This window comes from Montipora capricornis, chromosome 2 (genome assembly GCF_036669925.1).
Source record: "Montipora capricornis isolate CH-2021 chromosome 2, ASM3666992v2, whole genome shotgun sequence".
In the NCBI taxonomy this organism is placed as follows: Eukaryota; Metazoa; Cnidaria; class Anthozoa; order Scleractinia; family Acroporidae; genus Montipora; species Montipora capricornis.
Genome location: NC_090884.1, coordinates 46,054,143 through 46,066,722, shown reverse-complemented (window position 1 = coordinate 46,066,722; position 12,580 = coordinate 46,054,143). Strand labels below are relative to the sequence as shown.

Below are 12,580 nucleotides of genomic sequence, written 5' to 3'. Positions count from 1 at the left end.
GCTCGTCTGGTCAGTTTAAGTGCCAGGATCACCCGCACTTCAAATACCGTATATACATTTATTTCATTCACAGATCAATTATATTCCTTAAGCACTTAAAAAAAACCCTTTATCTACCATCCGTCATGTTCATTTTATGATAAAAACTTAATTGACGCATTACTATTTCCTTCAAGCGTACTATTGACGGCACGCGTGCGCATTTTAAAGTATCCGCAAAGGAAAGTGATTTCCAAGTTTGCAAATCCTCGGATGATGACGTTTAAAGGTTTAGCTTTTTCGAGACCTCCAACAGGTCGAGAATTTTGGAGACCTTTACAAAAGTTCATTAGTTTTAGACTTGACAGTCAAGAGTTCTGGAGACCTGGACTGAAACATTGAACAATTTAGAGCGCTAAAAATCGACCTTTTTACCAAATACGCTCATTCCGCCGGGAAAGCAATTATGTCTGCGCACATATTGGATAATTGTCCAAAGCTGATAATTACTTCATTTTCTGTATAAATCAACTGGGCGCTCAAACCATCGTCACTTGAAACCTGGCCCGAGTATGCTTAAAGACAATGTTGCCAAAGGACAGAGTAAAGTCATCGTTGACCAATGGGGAAAAAGTACTTTCTTCGAAACACCGTCCCCGATCATCCTACCCAATGCAGCCACAGTTAGAGGGACCAATTTACACCCGCTAACCCCGAACGATAACTGGAACTCAACTTTAACAAATTGGATTGTAATCCAAAAGGGACCATTACCACAAATTACCTAATAGTATCACCAAACAGATCAGATCACGAGATGGGAAGCGATTGCCCAGCAGGCTGCACCGCCTGTTGGTTTAAATGTAGTCTCATCACAGATGGAAAATTCACCATGATGAAGTGCTAACGCTTGAACCTTCATCTCACAAATTTCTCTTATGGTGTACAATTTACCCTTATCAACTCGTATCGTGATAAAACCCATTTTTGGTGTTTCGCAGCGCCAACGCCTTTGAATTTTCTATTTCAATTCTAAAGAACGAGTCAGAAGAATGTGCAAACTAATCTCGTTAAACAAGTGGAACTAGGCACAGTGGCGTGCCCTAATCAGGATTATCAAACTGTATTTCCTTGTCCAGCCAACGTTTCCATTGATCTCGAAACACTCGAAAGTGCTAAAACTCTTTGGGCGTTCTTCGGACGTGTAGTCAATGGAAGCAGACCCGAAAACTCAGTTATTTGCAAAACTAACCACTCAATGATAGTCTTAAAAGTCGATAAGGAAGAAATAATAATCTGAGCGTCACACCCCTGGGAGCACCTTTCTTTTGAATTTTTGAGAATACAAAAGAAGTTCGTTACCCGAAATACTCCCGAAAGGTTAGGAAGCCTTCGATAGTATTACTGCAGGCTCTGTCTTCACGAAAGAGTACGAAAACCAAATAACGAAAACCAAATAACTTGGCAGTCTTTTGCTGTTTCTACTCTTAAAACCATCATGTTTGACATGTTTGAAGGCCAGATTTTCGGAATAAGCGGATCTTTCACTTTAACAAGTGGCGTCAGTATCGAGACCCGTAAAGTTTCAAGCAGCTCATTTTCTAATCGCAGACAATTTTGGGTTTTTGGTCGGGTGGGAATAGTGTTATGTGAAAATACGCATGAAATTCTCGGCTTAACTTCGAAATTATAAATGTTCTCAGGCTTTAATACTTCCGCTTATTCGCTTCATGTCGGAAACAAAGTTATTCACAGCTTTTATGACAATTGCTAAAATTGAATCTTCCTAATTAAATCTATTACCTTTTTAAAGCCATTATTTGTCCCATACTTGAGGAAATAGCAAGTGGGAATGAAGACCCCACATATATGTATTCACAACATTAATGTACAAATTCGGGTAAATAACCTTTTAAATACTTTCGAGTTTGACGATTTTAGTGTTTCGATAATGCCAGAGCTCCTTGTCTGACATAACAGGACTACAAGCTCCCCTCAGCTTTCGATCTAAATTAAGACTATGGAAATAACAATTGTATATGGACCACATATTTATGCCATTTTATGTTAATTATTGCCTTCCTTCGCACGTGGCCTCACTAGGAGAGATTGAGGAACTCTCTGTAAATAACTAGTTCATATCCTGCTGACCAGCGAAATAAACCGACAACAGAAAGAAACTGTCAATTTTGAGTACTATTTTCAGCGGGGGTATATAAAAGTTTTTAAGTGTCTGCGCATGAATGACAATTTATGACATGAACGGTCGCCGGTGAAGAGCTCAACCTTTAAAGTAGCCATAACTTGGCGGAAATGATTGCAAGGTACTCATGTTTCCATAAACGATTTGTAGGTTGGATGTTGGACAAAACCTGCTTGTAGTTAAGTTTTGTAAAGGTAGTTGATAATATGGAGTCGCTAGTTCGCGACCGCAGCATGGATAACCCGCTTGCATATGACACGGCAACGGGTTCCTCTCATCCCATCGCAAGCTGGCCTCAAAGTCCGGCGCCATTTTCTTTTTCCATTTCGTTCTTCGATTTTGAAACCACGTTTTGATTTGAGTGTCTGTTAAGTTAAGGTTCTTGGCCAGATTGTTTCTTTCGTTGATTGTTAAATATTTCTTGTCATTGAACATTTGTTCCAAAGATTTCAACTGGCTGCTGGTAAACGCAGTTCGTCGTCTGCGCGCCTTGTTGAAGTTGAGGTCGTTGTGACTTGAGCAACCATCCATTTTATCCTCTTGTTTTGGGACAAACTCTCCTTTGTCTGTAATATCATCTGAAACAGAATCAAGATAACATTTTTATGGTAACAATTTTATAACTTTCCTGAAAGTCATCGTTACAAACAGCTCAGACCCAACGAATGTTGCGCTTGCCAAACTCAGTACATTTAACATAAAAGAACTCAAACCTGTATCCAGCACATTTGTTGCTGCTCCATCGAGTTCTTCCCGTTGGCCAGAATTGATGGTTAAATCTTCTTTTGAAGGCCAGTGTCCCAATATAGCGTTTATGGTAAACGATGCCATGTTACTCTGCCCTCGATAACAAACATTCGAGTTTAAATAACGCCCATGAGTTAATCCACGTCAGTGGAACAATTCGTAGATGCTAAATATTATGACACTGCTTCCGGACTCTGTTAATAGATTTGACAGCCAATTAAGGCAATATATGATGACTGTCCACTTTAAATAACAAAAAGGCGGTAAATGTTTGAAACTCTATCGGGAGGAGTTAAGGGCTTTGTCACTTTTTGGCAAAAATGCTAATTAGATCATGAATTTTTTGGCGCTTTGTGTAAGCACTCCTTCGTAATTGTAAGCAGATCATCTAAATATATATTTTCCTGGGTGGAATTCTTTGTTAGGCAAATCAGTCAACAGAACATTTAGAACGTTTCGCGAGCTTAAGTTGTGAGGCTATGTGATCGGACTTTTACTTCAGCTCTCCCTGGCCCTTATGGTCTATCTGCGTTTGAACTGAACTTTTCATGGCTGGAATAACGTCGTCTTCACTAAACCATCATCATAAACACAGATTTTATGAAGTCGACTAGACAATATCACAACAGCTTTATTGTTTTCTTCACCAATACTGTCTTTCGCATGAGAAAATCATCCAGTGTGTAGGTAAGGTCAATCCCATGTTTAAAGTTAAAATTGAAAAACTTCCCCAAAGGCTAACGTTGACGGCTTTCATTTAAGGCGTCTTTCGAGTTGTCGCATTCATAAGAAGGTGAACTCGTGTCCCACATGATTCCTAACCCATCCCTCACCGCCAATAGTTGTGGGTCGCTAAACTACCATTAGGGCAGATAAAGCTCGGACTGGTTGCAATGTAAATTGATAATAATAAATTGGTTATTATTCATTAATCCTGCGTATTATATTAGCGATGATCCCTCTATATTGCTCTTAATCGGGAAACTGTCTGCTGTGTCTTGACAGAACTGTTGAAATATATGAGCCGCAAAGTGCGACAGTTCGAGTTCCCCTGCAACGGGTTAATTTAAAAACATGTCATAACCACCAGTGACTCGAAGTCAAATGTGAGCCGTATCTTTCAAGTTCAGATTTTATTTAAAAGTGCTCCTGTAAGTAAGGGCAAGAGAGACGAGGCATTACATCCATTTATACCAGCTAAATCTGGAGAAAAACCTTTCAATTCATTGAACTTTGTTAATTGGCTTAACCTTATGACACGTTTTGCTAAATCGTGCTACATAATTAGCACTTCGTGCAATGGCGAATCCAATTTCAAGGAATTATAAAAAGTTGCTGTATCACTTGGGGTAGCGTGTCGTTAGCCTGTGGTGGGTAGTGCATTTTAACCTCTTCGTTTTCCTTTTAGGAAAGCCCTTACATTATCCGCATTTCCGTGAGGTAATAATAATAATAACAATAATATTTAAGACTTCTGCTTGTTCCTGAATGATCTATTTTTCCTAATTCCACCAGGCAGCTAATTGGATAAAATTCTTTTCCGAGGGAGGGAGAAGGACCCTTCACAAAAAATCAAGGGTCCTGCTCCCCGCTTAGAGTTTCACTTATGATGTTAATGGCACAATCCCCCCTTTTTTCAAGAAAAACGCATGAATAGCGAAGATAAATTTACAACCAGTTTGACAGTACTTGAAGACATACGCGTAAGAAATACGGATTGCATGAGAAGCAGCTGTCCAAATTATGGAATCCCTAGCTTTACCACTTTTTTAAACATCTCTTTTACCCCTGGTAAAAAAAGACTAAACATCCCCGCATCTCTCTCCCTCGGGGATACTGCTTTCTTCTGGATTGTTGAAAGCTATGAATAGGCGACGGTTAATCTCCTTTAAGTTGTTGAGAACTGGCTGAAATATTTCGGTTTCATCAAAATCTGAAGTATTTGCTTACTGTCTTTTGTTGCCCAGCGATCAAGTGGCTCCATTGAGAGACTATTAAAGGCATTTAGTGGTGGAAAACGATCGTCATTAGGAAAGCCGTCAAATAAAGTTGGTAAACATCGGCGTGTCGGATAATATCATTCAAATATCCATGGATGATGAAAATCGTTTCATACCGAGACATTCACTTCTGAACATAAAAAAAGGGCTTCGTTGTTAGAATACAATCGAGAGAGGGACGCATCTAGGAGAGGGTTGTGATAATGTATAAATGAGGATTACTGACGAGTTTTAAAAAAGTCGAGTTGGGTTGCGCCAAACAATCAGAAAATGAAAAACACAGGGTACGAACGCGCCTCTCTCGCCTCTTACCCACCCGAATATGCCCTTGTTTTTATCTGCTGTTTTCTCTTTTCTATGTTTGGTTTAGGTTTAACTTCGAAGCAGAGGAAAGGGATTCTTTTGTATTTGGCAGGCGATGTTGACGGGCAAAAGTTGTCAAAGCCAGTGTCGTTTTCATTCACGGTGCGAGATACTGTGATAAACGGCACGATTCACGGACGCGTCATGCACTGGCGCGGCTCTCTCGAGAACTTTTGGTTTTCTTTTCACAAGTGTGAATTCGCAAGTTTCCTTCTTGCTTTCCCCCTCATCTGTTGCTTGAAGTGTTAAAAAAGCGTAGGGATTAAGAAATAAGCTTTCGTAGCCTGAAAAGTGATATTTGGTCTAGGCAGTCTCATCCCTTTCCCCTAATTCCTAGCTTTTTATTTCATTAATCATTTTTTACCTGTTTCATATTATCGTCGTACCCAATTAGATTAATTAATAGCCGATTAAGTGAAAATGTTAATCACTTACACAAAAGGAACCGACCCACATATCCAAACTACAAATTGGATCAGGCACATAAAGCCAACGCAAATAAAATGGCAATTAAATATTCCTGATCCTGCACTAACCTGTACTAATTTCTTCAGCATGTTTTTTGTCAAAAAGACAGCGACACCACGCTGTAACAACTGTATTCATAGGATGCCACGGTGATAAAAAGAAATTCTGTAGAGGTCAACACAGGGGTTTTTAGTTTGGTGTTATTTACTCAATGAAGGCAGAAGGCTAGAAAATACGATGATCTTAATTAAAACGCTTTGGAGGTTATATAGCTGGGAAGGGAAAAAGCTAGTGACTGTGAAGCCATTTTATGCCTTAGAGCTAAACAAATCAATTTTCACGGCGATTTGAGCACTCATGTACATCAATTCTCGGACGTGTGACCTTTGGAACCGAAAAGAACGCCGAATCAGTTGTGAAAGAAGGGTCAGCATTTGTATCTGGTGACAGGAGTTCTCAGTAGAAATCTTTCCCGTGGGCTATACGTTCCCCTTCATAAACTATTAGGCTTTAAGTGGAACCCATGAGCTCTTGCTGAAGCTAACCCAATGCATGAAAGATGGTGACCGCTGACGCGTGAGTGGCTAGTAGCACTCTGTAAAAATAAAGTCGTGTTTTGTGTTTCTTTTTCTTTGAAGACACGCATAAGGTATCTCGTTCGTGAAAAAATTAAACCTGCGGCGACTTACAAAGCATCAGCTGAATCCACATGGCTATGTAAACAAAGTGGTCCACCATAAAGAACCCGGCTACCGACCACTTGAACAAATTCCTATATGCTTATTCATGTTTATGTTATTTCTACATTTGATAACAAAACAAACATTGTTTTTTTAATCAAAAAGCTGTGAACGGAGATTACTTAAAAGATTATTAAAAAGGAAATTTATCGTGTGTTAACCACTGTCTCTGGGAAGGGCAGCACGACCGACGGATGTAGATATTACCATGGTGGGCGCTGGAGGTATACACAAAACCACTATTTTCAATAAACTTGACTTCAGTGTCACACGTTTTTCTTTTCTGTGACGTAATGACGAAACACCGCGTCGGCGGTTTCCGAGTATAGCCGTCGTCACGGTCCGTCAACACGACAAATCACGACTGTATTTGCAGCTGATTAATTGCCTTTTTTACGGACTAGGAGCCCATGGCTCCAGTACGGACATAAACCACAGGACAGAGGAAAGCAATCATTCAAACCGTGATACAAATGCTTAAGGAGTGACCATGCGCCTGCAATGTTCGCTGGTTGGTCTTCGACACCGGCGGAACGATCCCTGCCATTTCCTTTTAGTGAGATACCCACCTGACTGGGGCGATGTTCATCCGGGTACTTATCTTCACTTTGAACATTATGATTCCGCCAAAAGAACATGGCTACCAGCCGCTAGAGGCCTGGCGAGCTTTTCAGTCCGCCGAATTCACCTTCAAAACATCTTTGGAGCCAACGTCTTTCGAGGATTAAATATGGCAACACTAAACCACCTTGGCCACCTTGTTTGATGCTGTTTGATCGTGTTTGGTAAAATTTGAAATCCATCGAACATCCGATCAAACAACTTGAAACATCGCTTATTGTTCTCGTGTCCGGGGAGTACTTGAGTCAATTTTCGCTGGCCTCTCAGAACCCCTACCCTTTATAGTCTATTTTATGGCCAATTCTCTTTTACACCCATAATACATTTCTTTTTTTGGGGGGGGGGGGGAGGGAGGGGATATTTGTATTAAAACAATGGATATTCAGTTCACTAAATCACGATACAGTCACAAGAGTAAATAATTAACTTGTACTTATTAGTATATACTCACTCAATGATCTTGGTATTTCAAGCAATCTGATTGGTTCGCTATCTCGGAGTAGTGAAAATTATTCACTCCCTTTAGCTTCAGAGTGAATAATGCGTGATCCAAACAAAACAAATGGCCGCCGTAAACTCGCCAGAAATATCGCGGAAATTTTGAGAATACAAGATGATGCTGAGCTACAGAATACAAAGAGGGCACAAAATTTGGCCTGAAAGTTTTCAAAGGTAAGAGAAGAGTTCATTCTTTTTGCCAACCTGTGTTTGACTTTTTGTTTTTCCAGACAATTATTGCTGAAAATTAAACAATCGATCTTCACGCCAACAATTTGCTTCACTCGGAGTAATTCTGTCGTGTAGGAATGACTGGTCGCCCAGCAAAACGAATTTGTTTCTGAAATCGAGGAAGTAAAAAAATGTTTAAGAAAGTTCCACATGGCTGCAAGGAAACAAGACGGGTCATTTTACAACAAACCAAAGCTCACCTCAATTAGAGCTGCCATTTCATGTGGATCCTTTACCAACTGCACTTTCAATTTCCATTTCAAATGAACTTCTAAAACTATGATCGAACGGTGAAAATGTTTTAACAAGCAGACTTTCGATTTAGATTGCTGATTTAACGGTGTTAAATTACCATTTTGCTGTTTGTGACGAGGATTTTAAAGAAGGTTATTTAGATTTGCCATGTTTGAATTTTGCCGCTTGCACGTTTCCACGCATGAATGGAGATGTCAATTAAATCGACTTGGATGGTTTTCTTCTGTAATTGTTTTTGAGATCACTTCGTGAGTACATAATAAAACAATTATTCTTTTCAATCTCGGTGAATAGTGTCAGACCAAATAGTCAACCACTATTCACCTCGATTTCATAGAATATGTAAATGCCCTCCTAAAGCGTATTGCATTATGGGATAGTGAAAATAGTCAATTATAGACCCCATCTTAGTCACTTTTGGGCAAATGTAATTTTAGCGACCCCAACTTAGTCACTTTCTGTTTATGCATAAGCCTTACATATAGCGTTTTGTAATTTCAAAACGGAATGCAATGCGACTTAAGCAATAGAGGACGTTTTCCGTGTTTCTATAGCCTCATCTAAACACGAGGGGCAGTTAGGAGAATTTGAGACAGTTATGCAAACCCGAGACGCAGTCCTCTACTGCTTTTATAAAATATTCCTCAAAGATAATTCGACAAATGAAGGAAAATGTTGGTTTTTTTACTTCTTGATTGAAACAGATTTTCTTGATACACGCTCATATTTCCTACCAGCCAATCAAAACGCGCGCCTGACTACATAACCAATCAAAATTCATGTGACGTCACAGCCGCGTTTCCATACTCTCATCTACACAGCTATTGACCAATGAGAGTGGGCGTACTATCCTAATTATTTTATAATAGTAAATATTAAATCAACATGCAGCCCTACAGTTCGTTCTGCAACAACTTTCTTTCCATTTTTAAATCCCACTATCCAGAATTTTCTTACCTCCAAAATCCCGACAGTTTTGCGACCTTAGTAACTATGTCGGAACTCTGTTGAAAATGCAACGCCATTATAGTCAATCCAGTCGTAAATATGCGACCCTATCCATGCGGCACATCTCCATTAGCCTATTAATAGAAAGTACACCCATAGGAAATACACCTCCTGGTTCGTTTGGCCGGCTTCAAAAAACACGTTTAGCACGCGTATGCGTATTACGATGGAGAATTTAGGTCATACACATCCAAGATGCCCGAACTCCTTTTTGAACTCAGCTGTTGGGAATGTGTTTGATGGCTTACTAAGGTGGCTCAAGCCAGTTTCAAAGCTCTCAAGTAACGTTCTTATTAGAAGGTTTGCCACTACAACACTGTATCACGTATTAGCAATGTTATGGTACCATAAGAAACACGTATTATTGCTGAACAAGATGCGGTCATTATTGTGAGGTAATAAGTCATCGTGGCTACGGGAAAGCCCTGTAATAACACTCCTTATTTTGTCTTTAGTTACTAATATCTCAAAAACAAACTCGGTAACCCCATATTTTTTATTGCTGGAAAGTGATCAGAAGGCCAAGATGAAACCGGCTTTCTTCAAAGCTTAAAGAAAATCTGTACAGCGGATTCAGAGCCACCTTAAATCTGTGATTTGGTTAAGGAGGCTCTGATTCTGCTGTACATAATTTTTTTTTAAACTTTGGAGAACGTTTCATCTTGGCCTTCTGATCACTTTCAGTTCCAGAAATAAAAAATGGGCTCACCCAGTTTGTTTTTGAGATATGAGCAACTAAGGCCAAAATATAAGGTGTTTTGCTGGGTTTTTCCATTGTCAAGGTAACTTATTACGTCACAATAATGACCTGATCTTGTTCAGCAATAATCGGTGTTTCATATGGTGCTATAACATTGCTGTTATGTTATAGAGTGTGTAGTGCCAATCTTTCTAAAAAGAGTGTCTCTTCAAAGTGTTGAAACTGGTTAGAGCCACCTCAATATAGTTTGGCCACGTCATCAAGCACGGGGAAAGTTTGGTCACCAAATTACGTTTGACCGAAGCTTTACTCTTGACCTTGACTTCTTCACTTCAAAGATGATTTCATTTAAGGTTACCGCAAGCCTTCCAGCCCTACTTTGACACAATTTTTTTTTCGGTCAAAGTAAAGTTCATCATTAAAATTAACTTTTTCCAAGAAATGAAAAAACGAAATATTGAAACTTGCTCAAGTTACTACGGAAAAAAAGTTAATAATCGCCAAATTATCGTGAATCACTTGATGGCGTGACCCCTCTGGAACCTTTCTTTGCGGCAAACGGCTGCATCTCAAATAATTAGCATCTTTTTGTTTGTACCCGAGAGTTGCCACTTTTTGTGAAAATTCTCCAGGCAATCGAAACCACTTCGTCGACATGAAGCGTATTAGAACAGCGAAAAGTCCGCGGGTAAAAAGCAAAAATGGCCACGACCATTAGCTCCTGCCACGTTTCAAAAAAGACCAAAGTCGGCGGATTTTGAGGTATTCAGCAGTTAAGCTACTGCCGAATACTCTTGTCCGTAGTCTCGGTGGAACTTTGATAAAGCATAGGAAATCGTGGTTGGGATGCTAGTATCAATTGTGCGTCTGCACTGGATACTCAATTTCCTAATTTTGTGTTAAAGATGGCTTTCGTCTCGTTTTCCCCATTTGGACTACCTTCTTGAAGCCTTGCGCAGAAAACGTGGTTGCAACGTTCTCACTTTCCAGCGTAGCCCTGAACCCCACGGGTTCCCTTGTTTCATTGGCTGGCGGCTTTTCCTATTGACATGTCTCTCTAAAGGGGCGTGGCATGTTTATAAATCTTTAGAGGGATTAGGGAGGAAGAAAAGTAGATTTCGTGTTTCTGGAAAAAGCCTCCTCTTTTAAAGTATTAATAGGGTATGTGCAATTGGCGGATTTCCGTGAAATTTGGTCCGAACATGCTCAAATTATTAAGGAACAACAGCGTGTCGGCGAATTCTATAATTTTAAATGTTTTTCTCTCGGCGGCCTGTGACGCGTGATGTTTTGGGAATTTGACAGATGTGGAAAAAGATAACCAGTGAAAATACCGGAAAATGCTAACACCTTTTTGGAGGTTAACACCGTGACACTGTTATTTTGCATCTGCGATCGAATTTGATACTCTATTAGTTCGACGAAATCACCGAAATGTCAGTCGGTCATTTTTGGCCAGTTTACCGGATTCTGTGGCCTTATTAAAAGAGTAGAGAAATTGAAAATATTTTTCTCAGTCGAATTTAACATTTCATAACCTTTCCTTGAAAACATCGCTTGTACGATATTTTTTCTTTTACAGGAGGACACCTGCGATGGCTTGAAGTAATTAAGGGCAGGGGTACATCTGAAAGCCGTTTTCACGCCGCTTAAAATCGGTTTAATGGAAGTATCTCGTTCGCCTATGCTCATTTCACCGGCAAATCAATGTTTTGGGGTTTTTGTAAATTTTTTGGTGATTTTTAGGTATATTTGGGAGTAGTAAAATTTGGAGCAATATTCATTTTTTAATAATATTAAGGCGATCAAATTTTTAAGTCTTCGTCATCTTTTCTTCAAATCATCTCAGGAATTTACAGGCGAGACACATTTCAACCAGAATAAACATGACCGATGCCACCGACTTCTTTCCAGAAAAAAAGAAAGGTTATCATTCTTTTTTTACTAAGCAGTGCATCCGGCATAGTATAATTATGTCCCTTCCAGAACTGAAGGCGAAGGAAAAGCAATGTCAGAACCACATCTGATCTGCCAAAGAGTTGACAGGAATCTGTAAGACGTCCACTGAATTTTCAGCAAGTGAACACGCTGCAGGAACTGCAGATTTGCGTAGGGAAGGTCACTGCCTATTAATTAACGTGGTCTCCAACCAATGAATGTTTATTCTAACCTACTAACATGTTTTCTCATCTGTCGGGTTATTATTAAGTGGTAATAGCATGATGGCTTTTATCAGATAGAATGAATTGTTTTGATTACACAATTCAGCTAAATTGATGATTTCCGTAGGTTTTCTAAGTGGAGTTTTTAATACCGACATGTCATAAACTAAGCTTAATCTGTTAAAATTTCGTGTTTTTGTAATTCTCAAAACTAGAATGACGAGTGTTTATTTAGGAAAAGCCAGGTAAGTCGGTTGAACGTGATTTTGTTGTCTTGACGTACGGAAGACCGTAACCATAACATCACGAGTGTCCAAAAATAACAATAAAAGCAAGGTGGCACACGCTAAGACCAACCAGGTGTGGCTAACACATCACGCTAAAACACCCGCCTGATATGTTAGCTACGCCATGCTGATGAGGCCCAAAAGGCCGAAACAGCTGTCCATGGCTGCTAATTGACCGGGTAGAATAGTTGTGCGCATGCGTGATGTGTTGGCCATACCGGGTTGTTGTTAGCGTGTGTCACCTTGCTTTTATTGTTGTCCTTAAATAACGGAAATGGCGAGGATGGGCTGCGTTAGAGTATGAAAATGATAATGATG

The 12,580-nt window shown here is 39.7% G+C and overlaps 2 protein-coding genes across 2 annotated transcripts in view; one reads left to right on the top strand and one right to left on the bottom strand.

The window, feature by feature from the left end:
* LOC138024113 (dual specificity mitogen-activated protein kinase kinase 7-like) overlaps positions 1-12,580 on the top strand; it is a 336,186-nt gene that overhangs the window by 174,937 nt on the left and 148,669 nt on the right. The gene's annotated exons all lie outside the window — the stretch shown is intronic.
* Positions 1,660-3,071, bottom strand: LOC138024038 (barH-like 1 homeobox protein). The gene is made up of 2 exons (XM_068871131.1): positions 2,896-3,071; positions 1,660-2,760 (listed from the first exon to the last, which is right to left on the bottom strand). The coding sequence occupies exons 1-2, from the start codon at positions 3,011-3,013 to the stop codon at positions 2,261-2,263; spliced, it is 618 nt and encodes a 205-aa protein (XP_068727232.1). The 5' UTR covers positions 3,014-3,071; the 3' UTR covers positions 1,660-2,260.